The sequence below is a fragment of the Physeter macrocephalus genome, chromosome 14 (genome assembly GCF_002837175.3).
Source record: "Physeter macrocephalus isolate SW-GA chromosome 14, ASM283717v5, whole genome shotgun sequence".
Lineage (NCBI taxonomy): Eukaryota > Metazoa > Chordata > Mammalia > Artiodactyla > Physeteridae > Physeter > Physeter macrocephalus.
Window position 1 is genome coordinate 85368601 of NC_041227.1, and position 16679 is coordinate 85385279.

Genomic DNA, 16679 nt, shown 5'->3' on the forward strand with positions numbered 1-16679 from the left:
AGCATGTACGGCAAATGTTAACAGCGGGATCTAAGCAGTGCGTGTTCAAAGAACGTTTGCCATTTTTCATTAGCAGTTGGTGTGCGTGTAGGGAGGCGGAATATTACAGTTCACATTTGCCAGCCTTCCGCCTGTAAGCTCCCCGGTGAAATATGGGGGGCTTTGTTCGTTTTGTTTTTGTTTGTTTGTTTTTCATTGGCAACAATGTGCTCGGCACTTGGTAGCGCTAGAAATAAGCTCTAAAAGGAGCGGACCCTGAAGGAAGGAGCCTCCTGCGTGGAGGGTCCGCACTCCTCTTGGCTGCAGCGCCACTGCGCCCTCTAGTGGCGAAGGCGCTCGCACTCCTCGGGACGTTGCCCTGAGACCCGGCCCTGGGCTGGGACCAGTCTGGGGGGGACCCGCCAGGCTGCGACCCGGGGACCTGGAGGAAGGGCCGCAGGGCAGGTAGATGGTGGGAGCCACCCAGAAGATGCACCACGGAGGATGTGGGATGGATCTAAACGTGCGCTGAGGGACCTCCCTGGTGGTCCAGTGGCTAAAACTCCGCGCTCCCAGTGCAGGGGTCCCGGGTTACATCCCTGGTCAGGGAGCTAGATCCCACATGCCTCAACTAAGAGCCCACATGCTGCAACTAAAAGATCCCAGACGCGGCAACAAGGACCTGGCACAGCCAAATAAATATTTAAAAAAATAAACGTGCGCTGAGGATCTAGAAGGCTTAAGTGTTCCAGCCTGGTGTCAATTGAGAGCACCTGCCGACTGGGGGAGGGGTTAGCGCCCCTCACCTGGGAAGAATATTCCAATCAGCTGGACAGGGAGTTGCCTCACGGCCTCTCTACCTCTGGGCAAGCGTCTGTGCAGGACCCCAACCCCTCATTTCAGACTCTGGTTCAGAGCTACCAGCTGGGATCATAGGAAAAGAGGGACCTTAAAGTTCTCCCCTTGAAGGTCGAGGGGCAGCAGACACAGGAAAGCTGAGGGGTCCTGAGTAGAAGGGGGCTGGGGGAGGAGAGGCTGGAGTGAGCTGTTTAGGGCTGAACTGTGTCCGTCCCCCAAATTCATGTGTTGAAGTCCTAACTCCCAGTACCTCAGAATGTGACTGAATTTGAAGATAGGGCCTTTCAAGATGTGATTCAGTTAAAATGAGGCCGTGGCAGTAGGCCCTAGTCCAGTCTGACTGGAGCCAAGACATTTGGACACACGGAGGAACACCACGGATGCACAGCGCAAAAGCCACGTGAGGGTACAGGGAGAAGGTGGATGTCTGCAGGCCGAGGAGAGAGGCCTCAGGAAAAACCAGCCCTGCTGACACCTCGGTCCCAGACTTCCAGCCTCCGGAACTGTGAGAAAATTAATTTCTGTTGTTTAAGCCCCCCAGTCCGTGGTGTTATGTTATGGTGGCCTGAGCAAACTAACACTAGGCAGATCCTCTGTGCCCTCAGCAAACATTTCCTGTGCCCCGTCTAATTTCTAATTTAGATACTGCTTAATGCTCAGTATCTAAAGATGAATGAAGGGGCTTCCCTGGCGGTCCAGTGGTTAAGACTCCGTGCTCCCAGTGTAGGGGGGCACAGGTTTGATCCCTAGTTGGGGAACTAAGATCCAGCATGCCACACAGCGTGGCCAAAAACAAACAGAAACAAAACAAACAAAAAACCATAATCAGATGGGATGAAGCCTGGGAGGCATTAACTATGGCAGAGCTGCAGTCTCTCAGAGCCTGATGCAGCCTGAACCACCTTTTTTATTTTATTTTTTTTTAACATTCCTGGTATATTAAAAAAAAAATACACCAGAGATTTTTAAAATGGTGGTACCTGAGTGGGTGTTGGCTGTGACTTGCTTTGACTTCCAAGCCTGAAGTCTCACTTTCAGTGAAACTTGGAAACTGACCACCGTGTAAAAACCTTGGCCTGAACACTGAATGAGAACCGTCTTCGGGGAGGGAGAGGCTTTGTGGAGGTGAAGCAAGGCACCCTGGCTCGCAGCCCGAACGTGGAAGTGAGGCCTTGGTGGATATTCCATTCACCATGGAGCTGCCCTCGTAGCCACTGCGAGGAAGGGATGAGCCATCCCCAATGAGCAAAACTGTGGGCAAGAAAATGACTGACATGGTTTTCAAGCCACTGGGCTTGAAGGTAGTTTGCACCCACAGCAGCGGACAATTAAGAGACTCAAAGCAAGAGGAAGTGGTTGGATGCTGTTAATTGCCGGTGTCACTGAGTTCTGAAAGCCCATTTTCTCCGTTGCCTCTCTCCCTGCTGCCCCGATGTCAGGCTCCCGCCACTCCAGCAAGTCTGGGGTCACTTTTCTGTCTCTGACTCTCTGATGTACCCTTTTGAACGTACCAGTCAGACTCCTTCCTCTGATAACACGTCTTTGGTGTCCTGATTGAATTTGGGGCCCTGTTTAATGGCAAGGCCACAGTCTGATTTAAGTTACTGGGTTCTTCCTAACTTCCTAATATTAATTGCCTGCCATAAGCCAGGCCCAGTCCTAGGAGCTAATGATACAGGAGAGAACCAGACCAAGAGAGCCCTGTACTCAAGGAATTTAATTCAGGTATAACCTCAGACTAGCTTTTGTCTTCATATACCAGGCATAAAATGTGACCCAGAGCAGAAAGGCATACTGTGCCCTGAAAACAACCTGATTAGCACCCAGGCCTTCCCTAATTTCTTCATCCAGATCTCAGAATTTTATTCAAGTACTTTATATAAGTGATTCATCCTATATTTAAAGGTATAAACATTCTGGGATTACCTGACAGATGTGAGCTTAGGGAACTAGTAAAATAGAACCAACATTTATTTTTGTGTGTGGAATTTATTTTTTTTTAAAAAAAGATCAAAGTAGTCACCAAGGGGGAAAAAAATCAATATTTTATTGCCCTTCTGAACTTTTTTTTTAAGTTTAGTATTGTTTCTGTCTTTACTCCAGCTTTATTGAGCTATGGTTGACATGTAACATTGTGTAAGTTTAAGGTTTACAGTGTAATGACTTGATATAAGTATGTGTTGCAAAATGATTACCACCATAAGGTGAATTAATATATCCATCACCACACATAGTTACCTTTGTGTGTGCGTGTGGTCAGAACTTTTAAGATCTACTCTCTTAGTAACTGTCAAGCATACAATACAGTATTGCTAACTATAGTCACTATGTTGTACATTACATCCCCAGAGCTTAGTCATCTTATAACCAGAAGTTTGTACAATTTGACCACCTTTACCTATTTTCCCCATGCTCCCAGCCCCTGGTAATCACTAATTTACTCTGTTTCTATGAGTTTTTTTGTTGTTTGTTTTTCAGATTTTCTATATAAGTGACATGGTATAGTATTTGTCTTTCTCTGACTTATTTCATTTAGCATAATGCCCTCAAGTTTCATCCATGATGTTGCAAATCCTTATTTGATATGGCTAATTTGCATTTTATACGTATACCACATTTTCTTATCCATTCATCCATTGAGACGCTTAGGTTGTTTCCATGTCTTGGCTGCTGTAAATAATGCTGTCGTTTACATGGGGTGCAGATAACTCTTTGGGATAGTGATTTCATTTCCTTCATATATATACCCAGAAGTGGAATTTCTGGATCATATGGTAGATCTGTTTTTAAAAAAAATTCTTTTTTGAGGAAACTCTATATTATTTTCCATAGTGGCTGCACCACTTTACATTCCCACCAACAGTGCACCAGGGTTCCCTTTTCTCCACATCCTGGCCAACACTTGTTATCTCTTAACTTTTTGATAATAACCATTCTGACGAGTGTGAGGTGATATCCCATTGTGGTTTTCATTTTCATTTCCCTAATGATTAGTGATATTGAGCACCTGTTCATGTACCTGATGGGCATTTGTGTGTCTTCTTTGGAAAGATGTCTATTCAGACACTCATTTTAAAATCGTATTATTTGGCTTTTTGCTATTACGTTGTATGAGTTCCTTATGTATGTTGGCTATTAACTCCTTATCAGATGATTTGCATATATATTCTCTCATTCCGTAGGCTGCCTTTTCATTTTGTTGATCAAATATTTATTTTGAATATTTATGGGGATGGTAGTATCATCATCGTTTCAGGGCTTAAGCCCGTGAAAGGTGTAAAGTCACAGAAATGCAGTTTTCCTGATTCTTTTGGGAAAGGTTACTTCAAGTGCAAAATATGCTTTTTACACAGTTGGGTGGTAATCTTCCACAGAACCAGTTTCATATTTGAGTGAAACTTCCAAGTAAAGGATCATCCCCACTTAAGGAAGCTCCCTGTATTTCTAGTGGTTTAATTGAGATCTCTCGGGGACAAGTCCTCATTCGCTTTGTAAGGGGATAGTGGGTCTTTTTCTGGTTTTCAAAAGGCCTGTATCGGGCCATCTGCCCCAGGACGTCCCTGGTCAACATTTCTTTAACCACCGTAGCTTATTTAAATATATTTTATGCGGGTTGAAACATTTTATTTCCTTTTCAATTTTACTACCATTTATTGAGCGGCTGTTCTGTGGCAGTGCCACCCAAAGAGCTGTCAGTATATTAGTAGGTGATTTACCAAAAATGGGCAGAAGACCTAAATAGACATTTCTCCAAAGAAGACATGCAGATGGCCAAAAAGCACATGAAAAGCTGCTCAACGTCACTAATTATTAGAGAAATGCAAATCAAAACTACGAGGTATCACCTCACACTGGTCAGAATGGGCATCACCAGAAAATCTGCAAACAACAAATGCTGGAGAGGGTGTGGAGAAAAGGGAGCCCTCTTGCACTGTTGGTGATTCGGAATGTAAATTGATAACAGCCACCATGGAGGCTCCTTAAAGAACTAAAAAACAGAATTACCATATGACCCAGCAGTCCCACTACTGGGCATATACCCAGAGAAAACCATAATTCAAAAAGACACACACACCACAATGTTCATTGCAGCACTATTTACAATAGCCAGGACATGGAAGCAAAAAGCACATGAAAAGCTGCTCAACGTCACTAATTATTAGAGAAATGCAAATCAAAACTACGAGGTATCACCTCACACTGGTCAGAATGGGCATCACCAGAAAATCTGCAAACAACAAATGCTGGAGAGGGTGTGGAGAAAAGGGAGCCCTCTTGCACTGTTGGTGATTCGGAATGTAAATTGATAACAGCCACCATGGAGGCTCCTTAAAGAACTAAAAAACAGAATTACCATATGACCCAGCAGTCCCACTACTGGGCATATACCCAGAGAAAACCATAATTCAAAAAGACACACGCACCACAATGTTCATTGCAGCTTTGGAATCTAGAAAAATGGTACAAATGAACACGTTTGCAAGGCAAAAACAGAGACACAGATGTAGAGAACAAACGTATGGACACCAAGGGGGGAAGGGGGGATGGGCTGAATTGGGAGATTGGGATTGACACATATACACTAATTTATATAAAATAGATAAGTAATGAGAACCTGCTGTACAGCACAGGGAACTCCACTTTGCTGTCCAGTAGAAACTAACACTGTAAAACAACGATACCCCGATTAAAAAAAAAATTAAAGGAGGATGTTCAGCTTATAAATCATTAAAATAATTTTGATAATAAAAAATATATTATTAGTTGATTTAATTCTAAAAAACCTTATGAAGTGAATACTGTGACTATCCCCACTTGACAGATAAGGAAACCAAGCTCAGAGAGGTCAAGATCACTCAACTAATAAGAGACCCAGGACTCGCTTGTTCTCTTAACCCCTATTCTTGCTTTTCTTTCCACAAGCCAGTAAAAACATCTGAAACGTGTATTCATGCGAATTACAATGGAAATAAAATTAGCAAAACTTCTGTGGTAAAGCTCTAGTTTTATCTCCTCACATTTAATCCTAAAAACAACCACCAGGGGTAACTTGTCTAAGGGGACACCTCGGAGTCGGTCGGGACGGGTCGATCACCCCTCAACCAACTCCATTCCGAGGACCTTGTCTCCGGCTGACATTGCCTTTTCCGGTCCTGCGCTCCCAGAAGTCCAGCCCAGGCGAGGGAAGATTTCCGGAAAGAATTGACGCGGGGAAGCCGGAAAGAGACCAGGGGCGGGGCCGTTCAGGGCGCTCTAGCATTCCTCCTCTCTATGGCCACCGCCAATTGACACGTCCGGAGCGGCGAGGCTCCTCCCTATTGGACGCGCGGCCTCGCGTAGGCGGGCGGCCCGGCTGGCGGCGCGCTGACTGGCTGGGGCGCCACGCGGGCGGAGGGGCGGCGCTCGGGGCACGCGGACTTAGGCCGCCGGTTGCGCCCAGGAGCGGGAGGAGGGGGCGCATGTGGACTTTCCGCTCGCTGCTGTGGCTGCGGTGCGCGGCCGGGCGCGCCATGTCGCAGGGGCCGACTCGCCGGCCGCGGCCGCCCAAGGACCCGCTGCGGCACCTGCGCACGCGGGAGAAGCGCGGCCCGTCGTGGGGGCCCGGGGGCCCGAACACCGTGTACCTGCAGGTGGTGGCGGCCGGCGGCCGGGATGCAGGCGCTGCGCTCTACGTCTTCTCCGAGTTCAACCGGTCAGTGCGCCGCGCCGGGGTCCGGCCGGCCCAGCGGGTCCCTTGGCCAAGCCCCGCCCCGCAGGCCGCAGAGCTGAGCGCCCAGAGCATCGGGGCCCCTTCCTGGGCTTGGTACCCCGCCCATCCCCCCTTTCCCAGTGTGGATGCGAGAGCCTAGATCCCTTACATCCCCGTCCGTGTGGCTCCGGGAGGTCCCGCTGACCTGTAGACAGACTTGGGTATAAGCGTTCCTTTCCCAAGCCTCAGCCCTGACCCCCCTCCCGTGCACCCCAGGACCAGGGCCCCCTAGTCCGTGTTGGGGGTGGGCAGGTCTGCGGAGGAGGTGATGGGGAAAGGACGCATCTCGCCCCAGTTCGAGCCTACTCAGGCCCCAGATCCCTCCCTGCCTCTGCTGAGGAAGGTTCAAACCCCAGCGCCCCAACAGCAGAAATGCGGTTGGTAGCACAGCATGTGTTTTTAGTTGTTTTCCCCTGTGGTGTACAACAAAGCATATAAACGGCGGCAGAGGTTTTACAGAACCGAATCTAATGACTCTCTGGTGTAATGTTCGTTCTCTAGGTATCTCTTCAACTGCGGGGAAGGCATCCAGCGACTCATGCAGGAGCACAAGTGAGCCAGCCATTTTCCTGCGGGGTGGGGAATGACTCTGCGGCTTTGAGGCAGGAGGGAATGTTACAGCAGGAGAATGGGTCCCTGGTCCTTCTGTTTTGTCCTGCTCCAACGCTTTCTTTTTCTTAGGCTGAAGGTGTCTCGTTTGGACAACATATTCCTGACCCGAATGCACTGGTCTAATGTTGGAGGGCTGTGTGGTGAGTTTATGCTTTCCCAGGTCAGGGGCTGGGGTCAGGTGTCTGGGATTTTAACCTGCCTGGCCCTTTTTTTGCCCGACTTCGGAGTCCGGGGGTCTGGAATTCTTTTTATGCCGGCCCCCTCAGCTGCAGCAGGGAGAATCAAAAGCTGACTCGGAAGAGTAGGTTTTGACGTAGACGCTGCCTGCAGGTGTTAACCATCCACGTCATTTATTGAGTTGCTGGACTGGAGGTATGGGACAAACTGGAGAGTGTGGTGATGGTGATTATGGTCAACATGTCAATATTCACCATTGAGACCGTCCACTCACTACACACAGATGCCCAGTGTCCAGATTACCCCCTTGTTTATGCCCGTCAATTAGAAGGGTCGAGATTGTTCTGCCGCCAGATTCTGTAAGGTTCGTGGAGCGGGTAGGAGGGAGTGGAGGCTGAACCAGTCTCATTGCCAGAGCTGAGACTCAGGTGAGGCCAGGAAGCACCAGGGTGCAGAATCTGTGGCCTGCCTCTGGCTTGGCATGATTTTCACCCGAGGTGCGTCACCCTGGTGTCAAGTCCTGCCCGTCTGGAGGCACCTGAGTGATGGTCGGCGTCCCTCGCAGGCCTGGCCAGTGTCGCTTCTGCTCCGCACAGGCGCAGCAGGCAGAAAACTAGCACACTGAGCGAGGAGTGCGCCTCCTGGCTGCAGCTACGGGTCGGGGGGATGAGAGATCTGATTTCCTTCCTCCCTCTTAGGAATGATTCTTACCTTAAAGGAAACCGGGGTTCCCAAGTGTGTGCTCTCTGGACCTCCACAACTGGTGAGTCTCTCCTGACTCAGCTGTCAAAGCTAAGCCCTCCATTTCAATGTGAGTAACGAGGGTTTCCAATTTTACAAATCAGCCTTCTGCCCTCCAGAGTTAATTGACAGTGGCATAAACACTTTGCCTTTCGAGTTAAAGACACCTGAGTCCATAAACCTTATTAACTCTATGACCTTGACTGAGTTACTTTCCTTTCTGGAGCCTCAGTGTCTTCATCTGTGTAATGGTTTGCAGTTGTTAAGGACTAAACGAGGTAACACGCAAAACACTCATTCTTAATCAGGTGTTTCACGCCATATGGAAACAACAGATACCGGCTTTTATCCTTATTTATTAAATTTCAGACGTCTTCGTCCCTTCCCAGCCAGCTTAGGACGCTGTCGAGAGGTTGTGTACACATTGTTAGCATAAGGGTTCACTTCCCAGGTGCTAGGGTAAAAGGCCAGCCTTGTAAAGTCTGCGCCCAGAATAATGCTGCGTGGCCGTCTCTCTGTCTTCTTCTCGCTGGTCTGTCACTACACCTTCTACTGCCATTGCTTCCCATGTCCAATTCTGCCCCCCTGTGACCGTCCAGCGCCGCGGCCAGAGGGACCCCTCCCAAGCGGAGCCGCAGGCGGGTCACTTCAGCTTCAGCCTAAAACCCTTCAAGGGTCTTCATTGTAAACAGTCCAAACGCCTTCACGTGGCCCACGGGTCCTGTCGGCCCAGGCCCTCGCCGGCCCTGGCATCTGTGCCCTGGTCACCAGGCGGGGCTGCGGGCCGGCTTTTAGCTCTTCACGGAAGCCCCTTCCTGTCTCGGGCCTTCGTCCACGCGCCAGTTCCCCTCTTGCCCCGCCTGTGTCCTTCCTTCAGGGCTCACCTCAAAGGGTGTTTGCTCAGGGGCTGCCCCCAACGCTCCAGATGGGCCGGATCCCAGCTCCCCGCGTTTTTCGTATCTGCAGGTCCCTCAGCACCACGGCTGCTGGTTGTCATTTGTATTGTTTTTGTCTCCTCCCCTGGATTCTAAGTTCCGTGAGGGCAGGGACCCCATCTTTTCACTGCTGACCCCTTGGCATCTAACATTTGGTGGACACTCAGTAAATATTGGTATGAGGGAAGTTCAGAATACTCTCTGAACTGTGTTTTATGTTGGTACCTTTGATGCCGCTCGTGTACTTGGACGTGTTGCCGTGTCCTCTGTCTGTGCAGCCGTAACTGCTCACTTCCTTATTTTTCTTCCTTAGGAAAAGTACCTGGAAGCTATCAAAATATTTTCTGGTCCACTGAAAGGAATAGACCTGGGTATGTCCTTGATTATGACTCATTGCCATTTCTGTCTCATATGTCCCCATCTCTCAAATCAGAATCCATAAAAGCTGACGAAATTAAACCTTAAAATCAAATGCTTCATCCACGCGAGATGAATTTTTAAAATATTGCTTGCTGCACTTTCTGTGCCCTCACCTCCCGCCCCTCCCCAAACACGGGCCGGGGAGGCAGGAGTGAGTGAAAAGCTGCTGCGTGCTGCTGCGTGAGGTGGGGGTCTCCCTTGGGGCGCCGAGGCTCCGCCCTGGCCCAACAGGTGGTTCTCTCATCGAATGGCCTTGGGCCCCTTGTAGGGAGAAGGGCTGTGAGCAGCTGACTGGGCCCGGAGGCGCGTGGCCGCTTGATGCGAGGAGGCCTGGCCGATGTGCCGGCGGAGCCCGGTGCGTCTCTGGCTTGTTCTTCTGTAGAAACACGAGCGTTTGTTTTATTTCGGAATGTGTCCCGGGTCTCCGAGTTGAGAGGATCGGCTCTGGCCTCGCGATGCTGAGCGTTTGCCTGTGTCTCTCGCGTTGAAGTCTCGGCTCCGTGTTTATTTTAGCGGGTTATCGCCTGTGATCGTCGTGTGGCTGACCTAAATATTAGTGGCCGATGAAAATACGTTTTCGCCGTTTTCCTAAACGCTTGCGTTTACCCAGAAAGTCTGGCTTTGGCGCAGACTCCCGCCAGAATCCCAGAGCAGCTTGGTGCTCGCGGGCAGCGATGTGGACTTGATCCTCACGCCTCGTTCGCTGCTGCAGTCACTGTCCTGTGGTCTTTTCCCCGCAGCCGTGCGCCCCCACTCCGCGCCGGAATACCAGGACGAGACCATGACGGTCTTCCAGATCCCCATCCACGGTGAGTGTGAAGCCGCGATTCCCGGGAGTGGGAGGACGTGGGTCCGGGGTCAGGAAGGCAGGTGGCAAAAGAAACTGCCTGATCGCTGGCCTGTGTACCCGGCTCTGTGTTCTGAGCATGATTAGGGAGTTTAGCCGAGGAGTTCCTGCCTTTAAGGAGCTCATGACCTTGAGGACAGACGCATTGACCTCGTATGTCACGATCGTGGTTGCACTTTGGGGTGTCAGGTAATCAGGCTCTGCCCTCAGATCTGCCCGTTTATTGCCAGGGGTCATTGCCACAGGTGTGGGTGCCCTCCTGGGATGCAAGGACTTGGAGAGGTGGGCACAGGCGAGCCTTGTTTATAAGCAGCAGCGGCAGCCCGGCGGGAGTGCGGGTGGGGGTCAGAAGGGCTCGAGCTGCGGTCCTGACGTGGAGACGGGCAGTCCACGTGAGTCACTGCCGCGTCCGTGCCGCCCTGGGGTCTGGTTCACGCTCTCTGTCGGTCTCCCGACTGAGCGACGTGCACGGCCGGCTCCTCGACCGTCACCTGGTCTGCGCTTGCCGCGTGCAGAGGGGGGCAGACGAGCTCCCACCCCCGCCGGAGGAGCCCGGGGACCCGCCGGGGGAGGGGCCTGCGCCGGCCCGGCCTGGCTCACTCTCCTCGCGTGTCCTCCCCCGGCCGCGCCCCCAGCCTGGTGTGCCCCTGCCCGGTTCCCCGCTCCAGCACGTGGCCCCGCACCCTCCGACACGTGCGAGTGATCAGTGCTGAGCCCGCCCGGCGAGCCCGGAAGAGCGGGCGGCTCAGAGGGCTGGGCGGGGCGGGGGTCGCTGAGACCAGCAGCCGCGTGCCCGCCTCTTGGGGCAGGGATTTATTCCGTGCGCCACACCACGGCCTGCGGGATCTTAGTTCCCCAACCAGGAATCGAACCCGGGGCCCCTGCAGTGAAAGCATGCAGCCCTAACCGCTGGACAGCCAGGGAAGTGTTTTTTGACCTTGAGACTGACCTGACTGCCCAGTTAATGCCGCTGCTCGTGGCGATGGGGAACCTTGGGCCAGGGTCTGCACGGAGCGTGCTGGCGGCGCATAAACCAGCTGAGTGCGCGGGTGCTTTCTGCTCAGCACGCACTCTTGAGTCCGCGCTGCAGTCAGGCTGGGCCCCGGGCCGAAACCTCAAGATGAGGAGGAGGGGCCTGCAGCCCAGAGCCAGGCGGGGAGGTGGCCAGTAGGGGACAGGTGGGCGTAGTGGGCGACCTGGCTGTGGGCTTGCCCTCGGCGTGTGCCACTTGCTTGTTTCCCTTCCCGACCAGGTGAACAGGCGAATGGGAAGCACCAGCCAGCGCAGAGTCCGGAGGGGCCGAGTCCCGAGCCGTCTCCCGACTCGGGACCAGCGGAAGGGGAGCGGCACCCGGCGGATGGTAATGGCGCTTGGACCGCAGGCGCTGCTGGGGGTGGGGGTCTGTCTTAATCCGCCGGCCCCCTCCGCCCTACATTTGAATCTTTGTCATAAGAAAGGTCAGCGTGCAAAACAGACGCTTTTTCTTACCGCGTTAGGATTCAGCTGTGGGGCAGGTGAGAGGTTGTCTTTCAAAGCGGCCACACGAAGCTGTGGGGGCCAATCCGCAGCCCTGGGGAGCCCCAGGCTTTGGCTTCAGCTTAACCAGAGGAAGAGCAGGACCTGGCAAGTGATTGATTGGGAGGCTTTGTGTTTCTCCTTTTTTTTTTTTGGTATAAAGTTACATTGTTTATTTCCTCATACAGTATAGATCATTAAGTCTTCACAATTCATTACTGTCTTCGGATTTTTTTGTTTGAGTTCCCATTTCGCTGTAGCAGGTGAGTGTCATCCCCAAATCAAAATCACTTTTTTATGTGTGCGCCCATCATAGCTGCAGACCCCCCCCCACAAAGAAGGTGTTGCAGCACAGCGTCAGCAGAGCAGAGGAGGCACAGTGAACTTTTTGTCTCTCGTTAAGGCAGCGGTAACGCAAGTTAATTTTTCCTGAGTGCAGAACCTAACAGCTAAGCAGACAAAACAGTCATATCAACGAGTGGGTTTGCACCTTTTCTTCCAGAATGACAGCCTACTGGGAAACTGGATTAAAATTCCAGGATGAGACATATCAAACGAATTGGGCTGCTTGAGGATGCTGTTGTCCAGGGCTGGGCAGGGTTGATAAGTTCCTGTCTCTGCCCCGAGGCCGTGTCTGTCTGAGGACCGACAAGGGGCTGACCTGACCCTCTGTGCTGTCCCTTTTGGGTGGCTCAGGTGAGGGCTGACACCCACGTCGTTTCTGCAGGCCTTGTAGCTCTTGTGTTACTTCCCATATTTTTACGCTTGTTTGTAAAGCACGTTACAACTTACTCTTCCCCCTCATCTCCACTTCTAGGTAAAATGTGTCTTTTTTTTTTTTTTTTTCCTCTGTGGTATGCGGGCCTCTCACCGCTGTGGCCTCTCCCGTTGTGGAGCACAGGCTCCGGACGCGCAGGCTCGGCGGCCGTGGCCCACGGGCCCAGCCGCTCCGCGGCACGTGGGATCCTCCCGGACCGGGGCACGAACCCGCGTCCCCTGCATCGGCAGGCGGACTCTCAACCGCTGCGCCACCAGGGAAGCGCTGTGTCATTTTTAAAAACATTTCACTTGCCATTTTCTGGTTGGCATTTTGCATTTTTGTTTACTCAGATCTCAACACGAGTAGGAGAAGGAAAAGATCTGCTTGAGAAAAAATGCCAGTGTGTCTTGGACCCTTGTATCGGAACAGTTCCATCCATTTAAGTTTGTGTGAGGTCAGGTTAGGTATCGGATGATCCGCGATTTGTGGCACCTGGAGACATTGCTATTTACCTTGTGTGGTCGGATTTGTTTCTCCTCAGGTGTTGGCCAGAAAATGCACGGCAGGGACCCCTCCTTGGTCGTAGCTTTTGTCTGTAAGGTAAGCACCTTGCTGGACGCTCTACATGAACACGTGTCTGGTGACCTAAGGGTTTCCGGTAATTTGAAGGTGGCAGCTCCTACCGTCGCCTGTGTTCAGAGGAAACAGTTGCCCTGGTTCCCAGTAAACCACCTATGCTAGTATATGCTAGTATGTACTTTCAGATTCTCTTCCAGCCCGAGTCAGTCTACAGAGACATGTTTCATATTTGGCTGTGAGCCTCCCTCTTGAACTTCAGAAATAGTTGATAAGTTTCTGAAGTTAAAGACTTTTTTTTTTTTTTTAGGAATTTTTTTTTGTTTGAAGTATAGTTGACTTACAGTGTTGTGTTAATTACTGCTGTACAGCAAAGTGACTCAGTTATACACATATATACATTTTTTTTGTATTCTTTTCCATTATGGTTTATCACAGGATATTGAAGACAGTTCCCTGTGCTATGCAGTAGGACCTTGCTGTGTATCCATTCTATATATAATAGTTTGCATCTGCTAATCCCAACCTCCCACTCCATCCCTCCCCCGCACCCCGCCAACCACAATCTGTTCTCTATGTCCATGAGTCTGTTTCATAGATAAGTTCATCTGTGTCATATTTTAGATTCCATATATTAGTGATAGCATATGGTATTTGTCTTTCTCTTTCTGACTTACTTCACTTAGTATGATAATCTCTAGTTGGCATCCAAGTTACTGCAAATGGCATTATTTCATTTTTTTTTTTAAGGCTGAGGAGTATTCCATTGTATATATGTACCACACCTTTATTCATTCATCTGTTGATGGACATTTAGGTGGTTTCTATGTCTTGGCTGTTGTGAATAGTGCTGCTATGATCATAGGGGTGCATGCATCTTTTTGAATTAGACTTTTGTCTGGATATATGCCCAGGAGTGGGATTGCTGGATTGTATGGTAATTCTATTTTTGGTTTTCTGAGGAACTTCCATACTGTTCTCCATAGTGGCTGCACCAATTTACATTCCCACCAACAGTGTAGGAGGATTCCCTTTTCTCCACACCCTCTCCGGCATTTATTTGTAGACTTTTGAATGATGGCCATTCTGACCCGTGTGAGGTGGTAGCTCATTGTAGTTTTGATCTGCATTTCTCTAACAATTAGCAATGTTGAGCGTCTTTTCGTGTGCCTATTGGCCATCTGTATGTCTTCTTTGGAGAAATACCTGTTTAGGTCTTCTGCCCATTTTTGGATTGGGTTGTTTGGTTTTTCTGGTGTTGAGTTGTATGAGCGGTTTGTATATTTTGGAAATAAGCCCTTGTTAGTTGCATTGTTTGCAAATATTTTCTTCCATTCTACAGGTTGTCGTTTCATTTTGTTTATGGTTTCCTTTGCTGTGCAAAAGCTTCTGTGGTGTACAACAAAGCATATAAACGGCGGCAGAGGTTTTACAGAACCGAATCTAATGACTCTCTGGTGTAATGTTCGTCCTCTAGGTATCTCTTCAACTGCGGGGAAGGCATCCAGCGACTCATGCAGGAGCACAAGTGAGCCAGCCATTTTCCTGCGGGGTGGGGAATGACTCTGCGGCTTTGAGGCAGGAGGGAATGTTACAGCAGGAGAATGGGTCCCTGGTCCTTCTGTTTTGTCCTGCTCCAACGCTTTCTTTTTCTTAGGCTGAAGGTGTCTCGTTTGGACAACATATTCCTGACCCGAATGCACTGGTCTAATGTTGGAGGGCTGTGTGGTGAGTTTATGCTTTCCCAGGTCAGGGGCTGGGGTCAGGTGTCTGGGATTTTAACCTGCCTGGCCCTTTTTTTGCCCGACTTCGGAGTCCGGGGGTCTGGAATTCTTTTTATGCCGGCCCCCTCAGCTGCAGCAGGGAGAATCAAAAGCTGACTCGGAAGAGTAGGTTTTGACGTAGACGCTGCCTGCAGGTGTTAACCATCCACGTCATTTATTGAGTTGCTGGACTGGAGGTATGGGACAAACTGGAGAGTGTGGTGATGGTGATTATGGTCAACATGTCAATATTCACCATTGAGACCGTCCACTCACTACACACAGATGCCCAGTGTCCAGATTACCCCCTTGTTTATGCCCGTCAATTAGAAGGGTCGAGATTGTTCTGCCGCCAGATTCTGTAAGGTTCGTGGAGCGGGTAGGAGGGAGTGGAGGCTGAACCAGTCTCATTGCCAGAGCTGAGACTCAGGTGAGGCCAGGAAGCACCAGGGTGCAGAATCTGTGGCCTGCCTCTGGCTTGGCATGATTTTCACCCGAGGTGCGTCACCCTGGTGTCAAGTCCTGCCCGTCTGGAGGCACCTGAGTGATGGTCGGCGTCCCTCGCAGGCCTGGCCAGTGTCGCTTCTGCTCCGCACAGGCGCAGCAGGCAGAAAACTAGCACACTGAGCGAGGAGTGCGCCTCCTGGCTGCAGCTACGGGTCGGGGGGATGAGAGATCTGATTTCCTTCCTCCCTCTTAGGAATGATTCTTACCTTAAAGGAAACCGGGGTTCCCAAGTGTGTGCTCTCTGGACCTCCACAACTGGTGAGTCTCTCCTGACTCAGCTGTCAAAGCTAAGCCCTCCATTTCAATGTGAGTAACGAGGGTTTCCAATTTTACAAATCAGCCTTCTGCCCTCCAGAGTTAATTGACAGTGGCATAAACACTTTGCCTTTCGAGTTAAAGACACCTGAGTCCATAAACCTTATTAACTCTATGACCTTGACTGAGTTACTTTCCTTTCTGGAGCCTCAGTGTCTTCATCTGTGAAATGGTTTGCAGTTGTTAAGGACTAAACGAGGTAACACGCAAAACACTCATTCTTAATCAGGTGTTTCACGCCATATGGAAACAACAGATACCGGCTTTTATCCTTATTTATTAAATTTCAGACGTCTTCGTCCCTTCCCAGCCAGCTTAGGACGCTGTCGAGAGGTTGTGTACACATTGTTAGCATAAGGGTTCACTTCCCAGGTGCTAGGGTAAAAGGCCAGCCTTGTAAAGTCTGCGCCCAGAATAATGCTGCGTGGCCGTCTCTCTGTCTTCTTCTCGCTGGTCTGTCACTACACCTTCTACTGCCATTGCTTCCCATGTCCAATTCTGCCCCCCTGTGACCGTCCAGCGCCGCGGCCAGAGGGACCCCTCCCAAGCGGAGCCGCAGGCGGGTCACTTCAGCTTCAACCTAAAACCCTTCAAGGGTCTTCGTTGTAAACAGTCCAAACGCCTTCACGTGGCCCACGGGTCCTGTCGGCCCAGGCCCTCGCCGGCCCTGGCATCTGTGCCCTGGTCACCAGGCGGGGCTGCGGGCCGGCTTTTAGCTCTTCACGGAAGCCCCTTCCTGTCTCGGGCCTTCGTCCACGCGCCAGTTCCCCTCTTGCCCCGCCTGTGTCCTTCCTTCAGGGCTCACCTCAAAGGGTGTTTGCTCAGGGGCTGCCCCCAACGCTCCAGATGGGCCGGATCCCAGCTCCCCGCGTTTTTCGTATCTGCAGGTCCCTCAGCACCACGGCTGCTGGTTGTCATTTGTATT

The 16679-nt window shown here is 50.8% G+C and overlaps 1 protein-coding gene across 3 annotated transcripts in view; it reads left to right on the forward strand.

Moving 5' to 3' along the window:
- Nucleotides 1-6282: 6282 nt before the first annotated feature.
- ELAC2 (elaC ribonuclease Z 2) overlaps nucleotides 6283-16679 on the forward strand; it is a 35771-nt gene continuing 25374 nt past the window's right edge. For 2 of the 3 annotated variants that reach the window (XM_024127896.2, XM_024127897.2), the window contains exons 1-3: nucleotides 14652-14697; nucleotides 14827-14897; nucleotides 15633-15697. In XM_024127896.2, the coding sequence (XP_023983664.1) occupies nucleotides 14684-14697; nucleotides 14827-14897; nucleotides 15633-15697 (150 nt within the window). In that variant the 5' untranslated portion in view covers nucleotides 14652-14683. Of the gene's footprint in view, nucleotides 6530-7087; nucleotides 7139-7267; nucleotides 7339-8073; nucleotides 8139-9364; nucleotides 9423-10211; nucleotides 10281-11570; nucleotides 11679-13134; nucleotides 13194-14651; nucleotides 14698-14826; nucleotides 14898-15632; nucleotides 15698-16679 lie in introns of those variants that run through there. The other variant, XM_007104505.3, reaches the window with a different exon arrangement.